Genomic DNA, 14,416 nt, shown 5'->3' with positions numbered 1-14,416 from the left:
AAAATGTTAATGAAGACAGAAGGAAATATTGTCGATCTGTATATTATGGGAAATCTCTGTTCAAATAAATGCCACTGCTCTTCCTGAAGTGCCCGAGAAGGAGAACTCCCCAGCCAGCACCCTGCTGGCTCCAAGTGAGGGCACAGCAGTTGGGGGAGGCACTCTGAGAACTCACCAGAAACCGCAGTGGTGGGCCAGGAGGTCAGCGCTGACCACTAGGAGGGCTCAAAACGCACCCTGTTCACTCATCACTCAGGATCTGAGAACTACCAGTCAGGCCCCACGCCTGCCCTGGGAACACCCAGGGCACTACGACATCTGTTTTCTACGAGCACCCATTCAGGTGAGAGGAGAAGGACACACTGATGATGACGATGCAGCGTGATTAGGGCCGTACGTAGAGGTGCCCAGGGTGCCGCAGAACAGAGGCAGCCGTCACGTGGGCATCCGGAGAGACCTTCTGCCCTAAGTCGACGCCTCGCTCAGCAGGATCCCCACCCCCTCCCTACACCCTGGCCGTCGGCACTCTGCAACACACACACGTAACTGCGCTCATTCCAACGTGACTCATGACAAGCCAGTAGCAGAAAGGCGAAGGTGGCTTATTCAAGGTCATGTTGGGTCAAAGCTGCGTTCTGACAAGACTACGAGGCCTCAGAGTCTCAGGTCCCTACCAGTGAGTGGCTGGACTGAAACATGAGCTGAATGGAGAGAGAGAGGGGAGGCAGAGGTACCCAGGGGACAAGACCACGGAGTCAAATGCCCACACGCAGGGCAACTGAAGGATTTCATTCACACCATGACACGCTGCTCCTCTACAGAGACACCTGGGTTCCAAGACAGCTCTGGCCGGGTGCCCATCTGCAATTTCGTAATCTCCCTAAGCTTCTTCCTCTTTTTGTTGAAAAAAGAAAAAGAAAAAAAATGAGCCCGGTGGGGAACAGAGGAGGACACTTCTCACTCTCTCGGAGGCTGGGAGACAGCTGGCATTATCAGCCCTGGCTGAGGGTCAGCCACAACTCAAACAGGCGGCTAACAATCTCCTTGGTCTCAGCTTCCTTGGCTAAAGTGAGAGTAATTGTTAAGAGGCTGCCTGGCAGTAAGATATGAATAAAATTACGGCAGAAAGCATCCGGGAGTGACTGGAGCCCCAAGTTCACTTTTTATGACCATTAGGTATTCTAGCCTCTGCTTTTCAGACTTGTTTCTTCACTAATGAATCATCTTCTTCACCTAAAGAAACGAACTATGTTAAAGAAAGAAAACTCTAAACATTAAGGAAATGCCATCACTGGGGAAGAAAAGTTGCTAAATGCAATATGACTATATATGATCTAGGACTGGTTCCTAGAACAAAAGGACATGAGTTAAAAAAAAAAAAATATATATATATATATATATTTCTTTATTTCTTATATATGTCTTTATTACTTATTTCTTATATATTTCTTTACCATTTTAACTGTATCACACATTTTAGTACATAATATATTCACTTACATTTGTTTCTATGATTTCCCTAAATTCTGTCATGATTTCTTTTTTAGGTTTTCATTCATAAGTTATTTTAAAGTTTAGAAAAATATTCAAACATATAGAAAATTTCCAAATAAACTGAATTTAAAAAAATATATATATAGTGAAATACAAATACATTCTGTATGTGTTGTACCAACATGAATTTCTTAATTTTAACCAAAGTAAGTTTAGTTAAAAGTAAAACTGTCTGAGAGTGATAATTCCAACCGATTTCTTAGTTTTAACCAAAGTGGTTCAGTGTAACATGTTAACAGTAGAAGCTGAATGAAGGGTCTCAGGAACTCTCTATACTATCTTTGTATATTTTCTATAAATCTAAAACTATTTCAAAATAAAATGTTTATTTTTAACAATAGGTTTTAAAGAGAATAACCCCAAATAATTTTTTAAATCATTGGAACAATAAAAGCCTTTTGAAATTATCACACACTTGCAGGAAACCTTTTGGTTAATTGAATAATAAGAAAAAATTCATAAGGGTTCTATTTAAAAATCACCCAGACCACCCATCTGAAAGGTGGCAAATAACCACAATTGTTGAAACTGGTTTTTAAGGAATGTGGGCTTTTCCAAAAAGATTGGTTTTGTTTATATGATAGACTGAAGTTGGCAAACTTTTTCTGCAAAGGGCCAGACAGTAAATACTTTGGGATTTGCAGGCTCTAGGTCTTGCACCCTCTTAACCCAATTGTTATCACAGCCGCACAAAAGCAGTCACAGACAGAATGTCAGTGTCTGGGTGGCTGTGTTCCCATAAAACTTTATTTATATATTAAAAACAGGCAGCAGTGGGATGCAGTTTGCAGACTCCTGAATGAGATGGATTAGATGTGAATCTATTTTGTAGTGGAGAGTTGGAAGACATGAAGACACTGATGGAAAACTCCCCAGGGCTCAAGAAGCCCACTCCCCTTCCTCCATCTTCCTGGGCTTTGCGGCATGGGGCTCCTGTGAGTGTTAGAAGCCGATGTGCAAATACCCAGGCCTCTCCTGCAGCAGCAGCTCTCTTGACAAATTGCTCAAGATCACCTGCCATGCAGGAAGGAGACAGCCCATAGATCAAGCCAGCACTGAAACGCCAGAACTTGCTCTCCCTTGAGAAAAAAAAGTCTTCTACAGGAGGGAGGTGAGCAGTGAGAGAAGGAAGGGAATGGGAGGAAAGCTCTCCAACGCAGGTAAGACAGAACCCTTTGAGGCTGGACACGACCACTGAACACTCAGTCCCCACCCTGCAGGATGCTAAGGCGGCTGGTGGCTTTCCTCCCTTGACAACAAAGGACATCACCATTGAGTCAGCCAGTATCTTATGAAGTTCACTCCCAGGAGGATCATTTACTTGGGTTTCACTATGAAAGAAATATCTGAGAGTGGTAACTCCAAGAACTATCTGAGAGTGACTAACCAATCTTTTGCTCAAAGTGTTCCTTGAATCGCATTTCTCTTCTTTCCAGATGATCTGTGGAATCAGGGACAGGGCTTGCTAGCTCACTGGAAAAGGAGCTGCAGCTGCATTTCAGAGAATTACAGGGCTGGAGGGGTCTCGGAGTTATGGTCCTGCAGGGCAACTGACAGGAATGTTTCTACAAGCTCAATCTGGATGTGGAAAACAGCCGCCACCCAACACAAGAATGGAACATAGAGAACAGGGGAGCTCCCGAGCACAGCTTAAAAGGGGCATACCACTTCTCTGCTATGAAGAGCCTCTGGTCACTCCCCAAGCTGTTTTACAGGTTACCTGTCATGATGGGTGAGCTTCCCAAACTGCTCAAAACAGCTGAGGGAGTTCACTGGCCATGGGAACCCCATGCCCTGGTCACGCAATACCCAAGGGCCATTTTCTCAGAAGTTTCTCCAGAGGAGGTTCCTGTATAGCAAGGTTAGGAAAGGAGCCCTGGGTTCTCCTGGAATAACTACTGTAACTGCTGGAAACAACACAACTTCGGGTCAACGCCAAAGGCTCCTGCAGGACTAGAGAGGGCATTTTTCCTAAGCCATTTGGTGGGGAGATTATATAACTGATGAACCAAGAAGTCAGGTCAAGTTCAACTAAGACTATCAAGTTAGGTTCTTAGAGGAAAGCAAAATGCAAGCAGGTGGCCACCTAGGGCTCCCAGGGGAGCAGTGGGGTCTTATTTCACTTGGCACCTAGAAACCTCACAACAATTCAGAGGGGTAGGTGCTCGCACTCCCGCTTTGCAGGTAATCTCGCTAAGTCTTAGTTTGCTCAAGTAATTTATATAAGGCCTCCAAGGGTTTAAGTGGCAAAAAAAGAATGCAAAGCTAGGCTTGTTTGACTGTAAAATCAGTGCTTTGGGGAGCTCAGCTCAGTGCTCAGTAATGACCGAGAGAGACGGAATGGGGGATGGGGGTGGGAGGGACATTCATGAAGGAGGAGGATATGCATGTGGGCTAAGTCACTTCAGTCGTGTCCAGCTCTCTGCGACCCTATGAACTGTAGCCCATCAGCTGTATATCAGCATGTATACATACAGCTGATTCACACTGTTGTACTGCAGAAAGCAACACAATGTTGTAGAGCAATTATACTCCAATTAAAAAAATTTTTTTAAAGGAAAAAAAAATTATTTGATAAGTTAAATAAATGATAAAAGTCAGTGGTTCACCAGTCTACACCACAGTCTTCCAACTCAGAGAAAGCTCACAAGGCCCTGCCTGCATTTCAGTACTGAGATACAGCCAACCAATCCATGAACAGCCAGTGACCAATTACAACAAAAACTGATAAAATGAAAATGAAAAACATAATAAGTCTCAAGACAATTTTTTTTTGAGCCTTAAGTAGTAGAGAAGCTACTATAAAAATTCAGACAAGTGTCTTTATTTTGGAAAGTCAACTTTTCGTTATGAGGCTTTAAAGTTACAAGAATAACCAACAATCTGGCTTGAAAATAAAACCTCTGAACTTCAGAACCCGTAGTTACAGCACTGGAAAGGAAGAAATGAATCAGGCCACAGGCAAGTGCCAAGTACACAATACAAATACCAAAAACACCTAGCAACACCCTAGGGACATGTATGGAAGGCTGCGAGGAAGCTAGGAGGTCAGGGCAGCATAATTTCTGTACCAAGTTAGAGAAAAGAGCCAAGAAAATATACAGGACAAAAATTATTATATTACCCCACCCTCTCCACCAATGAACATGCAGAGACTGATGGTGGAAGGCCAAGAATGTGGGCTCTGAGATTAGCTTCAAGAGCTTTACCAGATATCACATTACTCATCAAAAGATTATGGATGCTGCTCTGTTGCAAAATATCAAATTTTCAAGTCTCCCAGCTCTGCTGTGGGGTGGGGTGGGGGAAAATGCCCTCCCCGCTCCCAGATTTCAGCCAAAGGTGTTGGACGGTGAATGTGCCAATCAAGTGTTTATTCCCCATAGATAATTATAAACCGCAGCCACATGACCTAACACTGGGTCAGTGCTCCCACTTCAAAACAAGGGCAGCGGCCAGCAGACAGCCACCCTTCGCCAGTTCACCGGGTCTCAGAATCAGGGGAAAGCTTCAGTTCGGCGGCGGCCCCCTCTACAGACAGACAGTCTCCATGCTGACAGTGAAACAGGCAAGGGAACCACAGATCCCAGGGACAGACAGATCAGGGTCGAAAACAGCCTCTGCCCTACTAGTCTCCTGGCTTGGGGCAAGATTCTGACCATCTTTGTGCCTTCATTTCCCTATGTTTAAAAATGAATATATCGGGACTTCCCTGGTGATTAACACTTTGCCTTCCAAGGCAGGGGGTGCAGGTTCGATCATTGGTTGGGAAGCAAATATCCCAAATGCCTCACTGCCAAGCCAAAAAAAAAAAAGAAAAAAAACCCCATAAAACAGAAGCAATATTGTAACAAATTCAATAAAGACTTTTTCCAAAAAATGAATACATCAGGACTTCCCTGGTGGTCCAGTGGCTAAGACTCCTTGCTCCCAACGCAGGGGCCCGGTTCAATCCCTAGTCAGGGAACTAGATCCCACTTGCCTCAATAAAGACCCAGAGAAACCAAATACATATATTTTTTAAAAGAATATCTCTCTGCCTTACCAGGTTTGATGTGAGGCTCAACATGAAATATTTATAAAGAATCTATAACAAAGTCTGTGGCCCTTGAGAGTCAATGCTCTACTATCTGTCTCTTTCTGAGAAATGCAAGAGGTGATTTATTGCGTCAAACCTTCCCTGCAGCCTCTCACCACCAGCCCCTGCTGAAGCATAAACTCGTCCCGTTCTAAGTCCCCAGCCCACATAGGTCCAGAAGGCTTCAACCTCTGAGCAGACGTCACAAGACTGCTGGGGCTCACAGCAAGGCAACTCTCTCCTCTTGCTCACTGCCCTGTGTTTCCTTACAGGCTATCAGACACGTCGATCTTTCTGAACCCACCGGGGACTTTGCTGCTCACTTAGGTACGGGACACTGGCTTCCAGTCCACTCCCCATAGCACCGGGGGGTACATCCTCGCACACGCACTACTGCCCCCAGCACGAGCTCTACTAGAGACCACGGTCAATGGGGCCCACCACTTTCTGTACCGAGGGCCCACCCTCAGGTAAGCAGAGAAGACAAGGTGCTCCCATTATAAGGATATGATCACCTGATTAGCCAATAAAGACTCTGGAAATTCCTATGATGGGCAATTCATTTGGGAGAGTTAAAGACTACCCTCTCTTGATCTCTTTTTTAAATCTGCATCGGTTTTCTCCCTTTGTTATAAAAGCCATTTGTGTTCATCTTAGTCAAGTTTAACAAAATACAGATACGCAAAAATGAAGAAAGAGAGAGAGAGAGGGGGAGAACGTTTAAAAGATAAATTCCCAGGATTCCGTGGTGGCCCAGTGGCTGGCACTTTGCCTTGCAGGGGTATGGGTTCCATCCCCAGTTGGGGAGTGAAGATACTACATGCCTCAAGCCCAAAACACCAAAACATAAAAGAAGCAATACCGTAACAAATTTCATAAATATTTTAAGAATGGTCTACATTAAAAAAAAAAAAAAGGATGAATTCCCTATTTTCTTTCTAAACAATCATAGTAATAGAGATAAAAATTTAAGACATCAACTTCTAGGGTGAACTGACTGCCCCTGGCAGGGGTGAGAGCGGTAAAATCAAGAGCAACGGGGTTGAAGAAGCCCTCCCTGAAGGAGTGAAGGAGGGAGAAAGGGAAAGAGAGAGAGAGGAAGGGAAGAAGCAGAGACACAGTCTGCTAAGACAGCTACCTGATCCCTTCTAAGTGTGCACCCAATTTCACCAAATCCGGTTAAAAATTGTTTAAGAGGATTATTTTTCTGATTCAGACAAATCACTGTTGTGGTAGACACGAATACAATTGAAGCGGTACTTTGCTATCTCCCAGCAAAGTTTATCAACTCCTTGAAAAGCAATCAAGTAACCAAAAGTCAAGGAATTTCACATGCCATGTAACTGTCTATGGGAAACTTCTATTTGTCGGCCCACATTAAAAGCAGCAAGTTATTTCATTGACGAGAATAAAGATGGCCACCAGTGAGTGCACACAGAGTCTGCAACGGGCACGGGAGTCTACCATGTGACGACTTCAACTAACAAGCACCAGGTCTGGGGAGGCATGAACCTCTGATGCAGTTCAAGGCAGCTCCGAGGACAGATGTGCCAGGAACACTTTCACACTCAGGATAAACCAAACCAAGAGCCTCACAGTGGGTGGAAGGAAGAGCCGCATCTATTGCCCTCCCAGCCTGCCAGAACATAGACTGACTTACACCTCAGGGTATCAACATCCCCAGTTATGAAGAGCTATTCTACGATGCAGCCATCTTTCTTTTTTTTTTTTTTTTGATTGTGTGATGTTATTTACAGGATTCATAAGCAAATCCATTTAGGCAGAAAGTAGATTACTGTTAGTCTACAGATGACGGGAATGTTGAAGAGAAACAGAGGCTGACCATACAGGAATGAACGGATACAGGGGGTGATAATGTTCTCAAAACGCCTTTGCTGCTGTTGTCCAGTCATGTCCGACTCTCTGCAACCCCATGGAAAGCAGCACACCAGGCCTCCCTGTCCTCCACTATCTCCTGGAGTTTGCTCAGACTCATGTCCATTGAGTCAGTGATCAATGAGCCATCCAACCATCTCATCCTGTCACCGCCTTCTCCTCCTGCCCTCAGTCTTTCCCAGCATCAGGGTCTTTTCCACTGAATTGACTCTCCACAGCAGGTGGCCAAACTATGGGAGCTTCAGCTTTGCCTTTCGGTGATGAAAACCTTTCAAAACTGATTGTGGCTATGCTCACACCTCTCTGGGACGATGTCACAATCAATTCTTTTCAATGGGTGAATTATATATCAATAAAGTCACTCTAACAAAAGTTATGGTCCACGTTAAATGAAGCATTGGTGCCAGAACCACCACAATGACTGTACAGGAAGACATGAAAAGGCATGGAGAACTGGGCATGCTGGGATAAAACAAGATCCAGCTAACTATTTCCTAAGGAAAAGTGTATATGAGGCAATAATAAATGAGCAACGGGGCAGAGAATTAACCTCCCTATGTCTGTCCTTCGTAGTGGAGGCTGACCTAGGAGATAATATTACAGCAGTAACAAGGATAATAGGATTCCAGAAAGCTGGGGGGACAGGTGACAGGAAGAGCTAAATTTTTAAACTCCCTAACAATGTCAGAATGGAAGCAGGAAATTCTGACTGTGAGGGGGCTTCTGGAAATGTCTAACAGATCACGGTATTTCTAGAGGCAAGGCAGATGGACAGCCAGCAAAGAGTGTTGCTTAGTATCATAATTAATAGATCAAGAATGACTGAATTGAGGGCTGAGATTAGTTACCTAAAAGAAATATCTACTTCTACTTCATTGACTATGCAAAAGCCTTTGACTGTCTGGATCAAAATAAACTGTGGAAAATTCTTAAAGAGGTGGGAATACCAGACCACTTTACCTGCCTCCTGAGAAACTTTTATGTAGGTCAAGAAGCAACAGTTAGAACTGGACATGGAAAAACTGACTGGTTCAAAACTGGAAAAGCAGTATGACAAGGCTGTATATTATCACCCTGCTTATTTAACTTCCATGCAGAGTACATAGTGCAAAACAGCAGAAACCACTCTAATGGTAGAAAGTGAAGAGGAACTTAGGAGCCTCTTGATAAGGGTAGAAGAGGCAAGCGAAAAAGCTGGCTTAAAACTCAACATTCAAAAAAACTAAGGTCATGGCATCTGGTCCCATCACTTCATGGTAAATAGGTGGGGAAAACGTGGAAGCAGTGACAGACCGTATTTTGGGGGGCTCCAAAATCACTGCTGATGGGGACTGCAGCCACGAAACAAAAAGACACTTGCTCCTTGGAAGGAAGGCTATGAGAAACACAGACAGTGTATTTAAAAGTAGAGACATCACTTTGCCAACAAAGATCTACATAGTCAAAGCTATGGTTTTTCCAGTAGTCATGTATGGATGTGAGAGACGGACCATAAAGAAAGCTGAGCACTAAAGAATTGATGCTTTTGAATTGCGGTGCTAGAGAAGACCCTTGAGAGTCCCTTGAACTGCAAGGAGATCAAACCAGTCAATCCTTAAGGAAATAAACCCTGAATATTCTTTGGAAGGACTGTTTCTGAAGCTGAAGCTCCAATAGTTGGCCACCTGATTCAAAAACCTGAATCATTGGAAAAGATCCTGATGCTGGGAAAGACTGAAGGCAAAAGGGGAAATGGACAGTTGTCTGAGCAAACTCTGGGAGACAGTGGAGGGCAGAGGAGCCTGGTGTGCATGACGTCCGTGGTGCCACAGAGAGTCAGACACGAGTTAGCGACCGAACGACATTAACTAGGGAATCATTTCCTAACATCAAGTATCGGGCAATTCTGAACACTCGAGAAGGCTTCCCAAAAGTGAAAACTAAATTACACCCTGAAGACAGGTCAGCCTTGTCTTGAGCAAAAAGGAACGGAGACACTTCAGGCAGAGGGAATCAGCATTTGCAGTAAGTGAGTGCATTTCAATAAGTGAGCACCCAGGAGCTGCTGGAAGAGAGCAAACACACAATCCTAGGAAGAGAAAAGAAAAGGAAAAAAAAAAAGGAAGTACTCTGCATGGTCACTTCTCTGAACTGTAATCCTCAGAGATGTACATCAGCACGTGCCTGGAACCATGGGGGGAGGGGCAGGCAGGAGGGTATATCAGGGTTTGCCAACACCATCAGGAAATACATTAGAAACACACATTTTCCGGCTCCCCTCTAACCCTAAGCGTCACTCTTGGGTGGGGTCCAGCACTGTGGGCTTCACAAGCCCTGCAGGGGATCCTCATTGGGCTCAAGTATGAGAAGCACTCCCCAACTTAATGAGAAACCTAGACTGAAACACGCTGACAAGCAAATCCTTTAAAAGATACACAGGAAACATTCTATGAATGTAAGAGAGAGATGAGTTTTGTCCAGCGCCCAGGGGAAAAGATCAAGTTCTTCAAATAGCAGGAAGTGTCCATTGTAACAAAAATCTCCTTTCCAGACTGGATTCATCTACTTACTTTGCCCTGTTCTTTTCAGGCCTCTCAAGGTTGGAGTACTTTCTGTGACATTTTAAGACATGTATGGGGGCTTCCCTGGTGGTCCAGGGGTTAAGGCTCTGTGCTCTCTATGCTTGGAGCAAAGGTTGGGCAACTAAGATCCCACATGCTGAGCAGGGCCTGGCCTGAGACATAAAGCAGGTAAATAAAGACTAAAGTTTTGGTTTTGTTTTTTTTTTTTTAATCTGTATGAATAAGAAGCTGGGGATTTCACTCTGCATTTGATTGACAACCAAAAATATCAAGCTTTTCATGTTTCAGCAGCGGATGTGCTATGAATTGTGGCTCAGAATGCCGCTTCTCCACAGAACCACCACGAAGAACTGACTAAACTGCTGTGCACTGACTGGGACAGTTACTGACAAGACTGGGAGCTTGGTCTGTGCTTTGACACACACGCACGCATGCACGCACACGCACACGCACGCGCGCACACACACACACACACACACACACACACACACACACACGCCAAGTCCCACCGCTCGAATGCCCTGCATTACAGATTCTGGATTCCGATACAGCCACTATCACTTTTGCCTGTAGCACAGAAGTGAGAAATTATTCTTACTTTTAAAAGAGAACAGTAAAAATGATAGGCCCATTTCAGTAACATGTAGTTTAAACCCACAATACAGTATTCAGCATTTAAATACATATATATGTGACAATCTTTCTGGGGGAAAAACTCCTCTGGAGAATGTGTACTCATATTTTGAGTTCCACTGGGATTTTCAGTGAGATTTTGCAAAGTCTTTAGGTCACCCCCAAATTTCAGGATAACATACCAGATTTGTCCCTGCCTCTTTTAATACTTAATAAGTTCATAATGATTTCATGTGAATCCAGCAGTAACTATAAAAAGCCAAGTACTGTGAGGAACAGTTTTCAATTCCATTTAAAGTCCCAAGAATGCTCAGCTAGGGTCAAATGACATCATTATCTATGACTTATTTTAAGCAACTTTGATTTTTTTTTCATTTTTTTTCACTTTAAAGGCAGGATACCAGATACTCTCATCTGTTGAATTACAGATGTAGTTTTGGATGTCATTTGATTGACTAATCAAGTAATGCCATGTAATTATTAGTGGAGTTGTTTTATTTTCCCTTCTCTGAGCATCTGTTTGAAGTCTGAGGCTGCACACCACCACTGGTGTGCATTTACTCCACAACTTCAGGAACCTAGAAAGACACACCCTCAAGTAGCCAAGCCAGGTCCACGCGTGGCATTTTGTTTGTATGGGAATTATTTGCCCTAATACACATGAGCATCTGCATATGCTTGGAACTCAACCAAACTGAGAAGACAAAATCCGATATTTCATCCATCAGTTGTCAATTATGTGTGTTCACACAGAGTAAACAGAGTAAGACATTAGCATGAAACTCATAAAATTCCTATCATTAAGATATCATCCTATAGAAAACTTAAAAGTCTACCGATCACAAGGCAAGCATTTTCGTCTTTCTAAAAGTCTGTGGTAACTATTGAGGAAACCTCCTGAACAGGACAATAACAAACTTCCTTTGTGCAACCCCAGACATCCTACAACTTGAACTTAAAACAGATTTGAAATAGCATCCACCCACCCCTTCCATACTGGGAACACACAGACCCTATTCCCTTTGGTTTATGGACCCTCTCCTCTGTGGCATCCCCACAGATTAAGAGCACAAAGGTCCTGAGGCCTAAGGCTATAGGACTGACCCAGCACATAAAACTTCAAAATAAAAATCACCACCCACCTCCCCTCCACCCAACAGAACAGCACAGCCACTTACGCAGTGGATGCCCAGTCCCCAGAGCTGCCCCCGTCTGTAAGCAGGTGGTTCCGGTCTGGTCCAGGGGGCCCAAGGGCAGCGGCAGTCATGGGAGACGGAGAGGAAAGCGAGTCCAGGCTGCTGGGAGGGGTGTCCTCCTTAGGAAGATTGGGACGGTCACCTAGGGAGGAGAAAAAGGCAATAACTTTTTTTCAAACAAACGCTCAGAGGAGAAAAAAACAACTCCACTAATAACTACATGGCCTCGCTTGATGAGTTGATCCAGTTATATCCAAAATTACATTTACAATGAAGTCTGAAGAGTATTTTGGTGCCCTGTTTTCAGGGATTTTCTTTTTTGTTTGTTTGTTTGTTTTTAATCAAAGATTCTTAAAATAAATCATAGATAATACAAAATGAGGAGGGTTTTCCCCACAAGAAAAAAAGACGGAAGATGAAAGCCTTAATGGTGGCCACGATGACTTCCTGGTCTCTAAGGAACACAGGCATAAATCAGTGATAACCTCAAGAGCAATGCAGAACAGCACATCAGCCCTGCTGGGTCCAGCCTCTTTCTTTCCAGCCATGGGATGACTCTTCAAGCTACTGCCAATCGCCAACTACCACATAAATTCAACAACTTGCAAGGGACCTTGTTTTCTGAGCTGAAATCTTAGATTACAATTTAACAGCCCAACTGATTAAATCGTGGACAAGGAGAAACTTCCATTTGCTGGTGAACATGAAGATGTTCTACAAGAACTAGGCCCAGGCAGTGACTGCAGGGGATGACTTTTTTTTTTTTTTTTTTTTTTTTTTTAAGATTTATTTATTTATTTGGCTGCACTGAGTCCTTGTTGCCACAGGCTTTCTCGAGCTGCAGAAAGCAGAGGGCCTCTTCATTCACGGGCTCCTCACTGAGGCGGCTCCTCTGGCTCCAGGTGCTTCAGCAGTTACAGCACTCGGGCTCGGGAGTACAGGCTCAAGAGTCGGGATGCTCGGGCTTAGTGGCTCAGCAGAACATGGGATCCTCTGGACCAGGCAGCAAACCCGTATCTCGTGTACTGGCAGGCACATTCTTAACCACTTGACCACCAGACCAGGGAAGTCCCTGGAGGTGACCTTACACTCAAACAGAAGAAGTGTTTCTTAAATGGGTTCCATGATTTACTCACGCAGAGAGGACCATTTGGTGAAATACGTCTAGCATTTGTACACATTATGAGCTTGGGTGGAAAATGCAGAAGGTGGGTAGGAGCTCAGAAGCGCTTCTGTTTCTCCCAACTGGTCTCCTCACTTCCATGGTACTCTCAGCCCCCATCACAGCTTGGCCCCTTCAGCCACAGTCATGGGCCCCATTAAATCGTAACCCCTCGAGAGTGTCCTCCAGAGGCAGCAACTTTCTATTAAAATGGCAATGACCTGGCCTTGACTTTTATAAATAATGGGTCACGAGAGTTGCTCAACAGACTGCCACGGCAGCAGATGACACACAGTGTGGAAGGTCACACCCTAGCCACAAACCGCCTCCAGCTGATTAAAGCTTCCTTCTTCCTCAGGCCTAAGTCCCAGAAACAGAGGATGTATGAACGCCAGGAACCCACTCTCAGAAAAGCATCTTAGACAGACTTCAGCTCTACTCATCATGGAGCACATGCGAGATCCCTGGCCTCTGGTTAGGCTCACTCCCAGAATACGAATCTTGAAAACTGACTGGGTAAAAAATTTTTACTTAACTCTGACCCAGCTTACAACAAAGGCTAAAAGGATCTGAGGAGCAAACATCTGGAAAAGCAGAATTCAGGCAAGAAGGAATTAGAGATGGTGATGGCTAGAAGAAGGGATCCCTTAAGGAAGCAATGAGGGGGATGCATGTCCTGTGCAGAAGACTCTGGTGAGGGGGAGTTTTCTGAGCTTTTTTCCTTTTTTAAATGCATGGTTGGGGAAGGAGATACAATGAGCAAGAGGTGAACATCATGTGATCTCTGTGGGCAGGTCTTCTCCCTGAGCAAAGTCCCTCTATAAAAGCCTTGTTCTCTCTCCCCATTCACAAACACACGGTCCAGAATGCTGCATGGACATAGAGAATAAGCATATGGGTACTGAGGGGGGAAGGGGGGGTGGGATGAACTGGGAGATCTAGGTACATGATTGATACTGCGTATAAAATAGATAATTAAAGAGAACTAGGGTTCCCTGCATAGCCCAGGGAACCCTACTCAACACTCTGTGATGACCTAGACGGGAAGGAAATCAAAAAAAAGAGGGGAGGGGATATATGCACAGCTTCTGGCTCTGCTGTGTAAGCAATGTAAAGCAACTATACTCCAATAAATTAAAAAAAAAAAAAAACAGAATAAATACCATATGCTTCCTCTTCCAGTGAGCTTCCTTTTCCTACAGCCCTTCACCACAAACACATTTAGCTAATTGGGATAATTCAGCCCCAAAGAGAAGGGCTCATTTTCAGGCAAATGAACCGAAACCCACTGCTAGATTTCTGTGATTTCCTTTGGGTTTATTTTCGTTCTGGGATA

The 14,416-nt window shown here is 44.3% G+C and overlaps 1 protein-coding gene across 2 annotated transcripts in view; it reads right to left on the bottom strand.

Annotated features, from left to right (window-relative positions):
* Window positions 1-14,416, bottom strand: part of ARHGAP10 (Rho GTPase activating protein 10) — a 381,488-nt gene that overhangs the window by 21,625 nt on the left and 345,447 nt on the right. For both annotated transcript variants that reach the window (XR_001919411.1, XM_018061589.1), the window contains exon 20: window positions 11,901-12,060. Coding sequence is in view for 1 of the 2 variants with exons in the window: in XM_018061589.1 (XP_017917078.1) it covers window positions 11,901-12,060 (160 nt within the window). In the remaining variant the exon portion in view is untranslated. The remainder of the gene's footprint in view (window positions 1-11,900; window positions 12,061-14,416) is intronic.

This window comes from Capra hircus, chromosome 17, assembly GCF_001704415.2.
Source record: "Capra hircus breed San Clemente chromosome 17, ASM170441v1, whole genome shotgun sequence".
In the NCBI taxonomy this organism is placed as follows: Eukaryota; Metazoa; Chordata; class Mammalia; order Artiodactyla; family Bovidae; genus Capra; species Capra hircus.
Note: the sequence above shows the minus strand (reverse complement) of the source record. Positions and strands in the feature narration are given on the sequence as shown.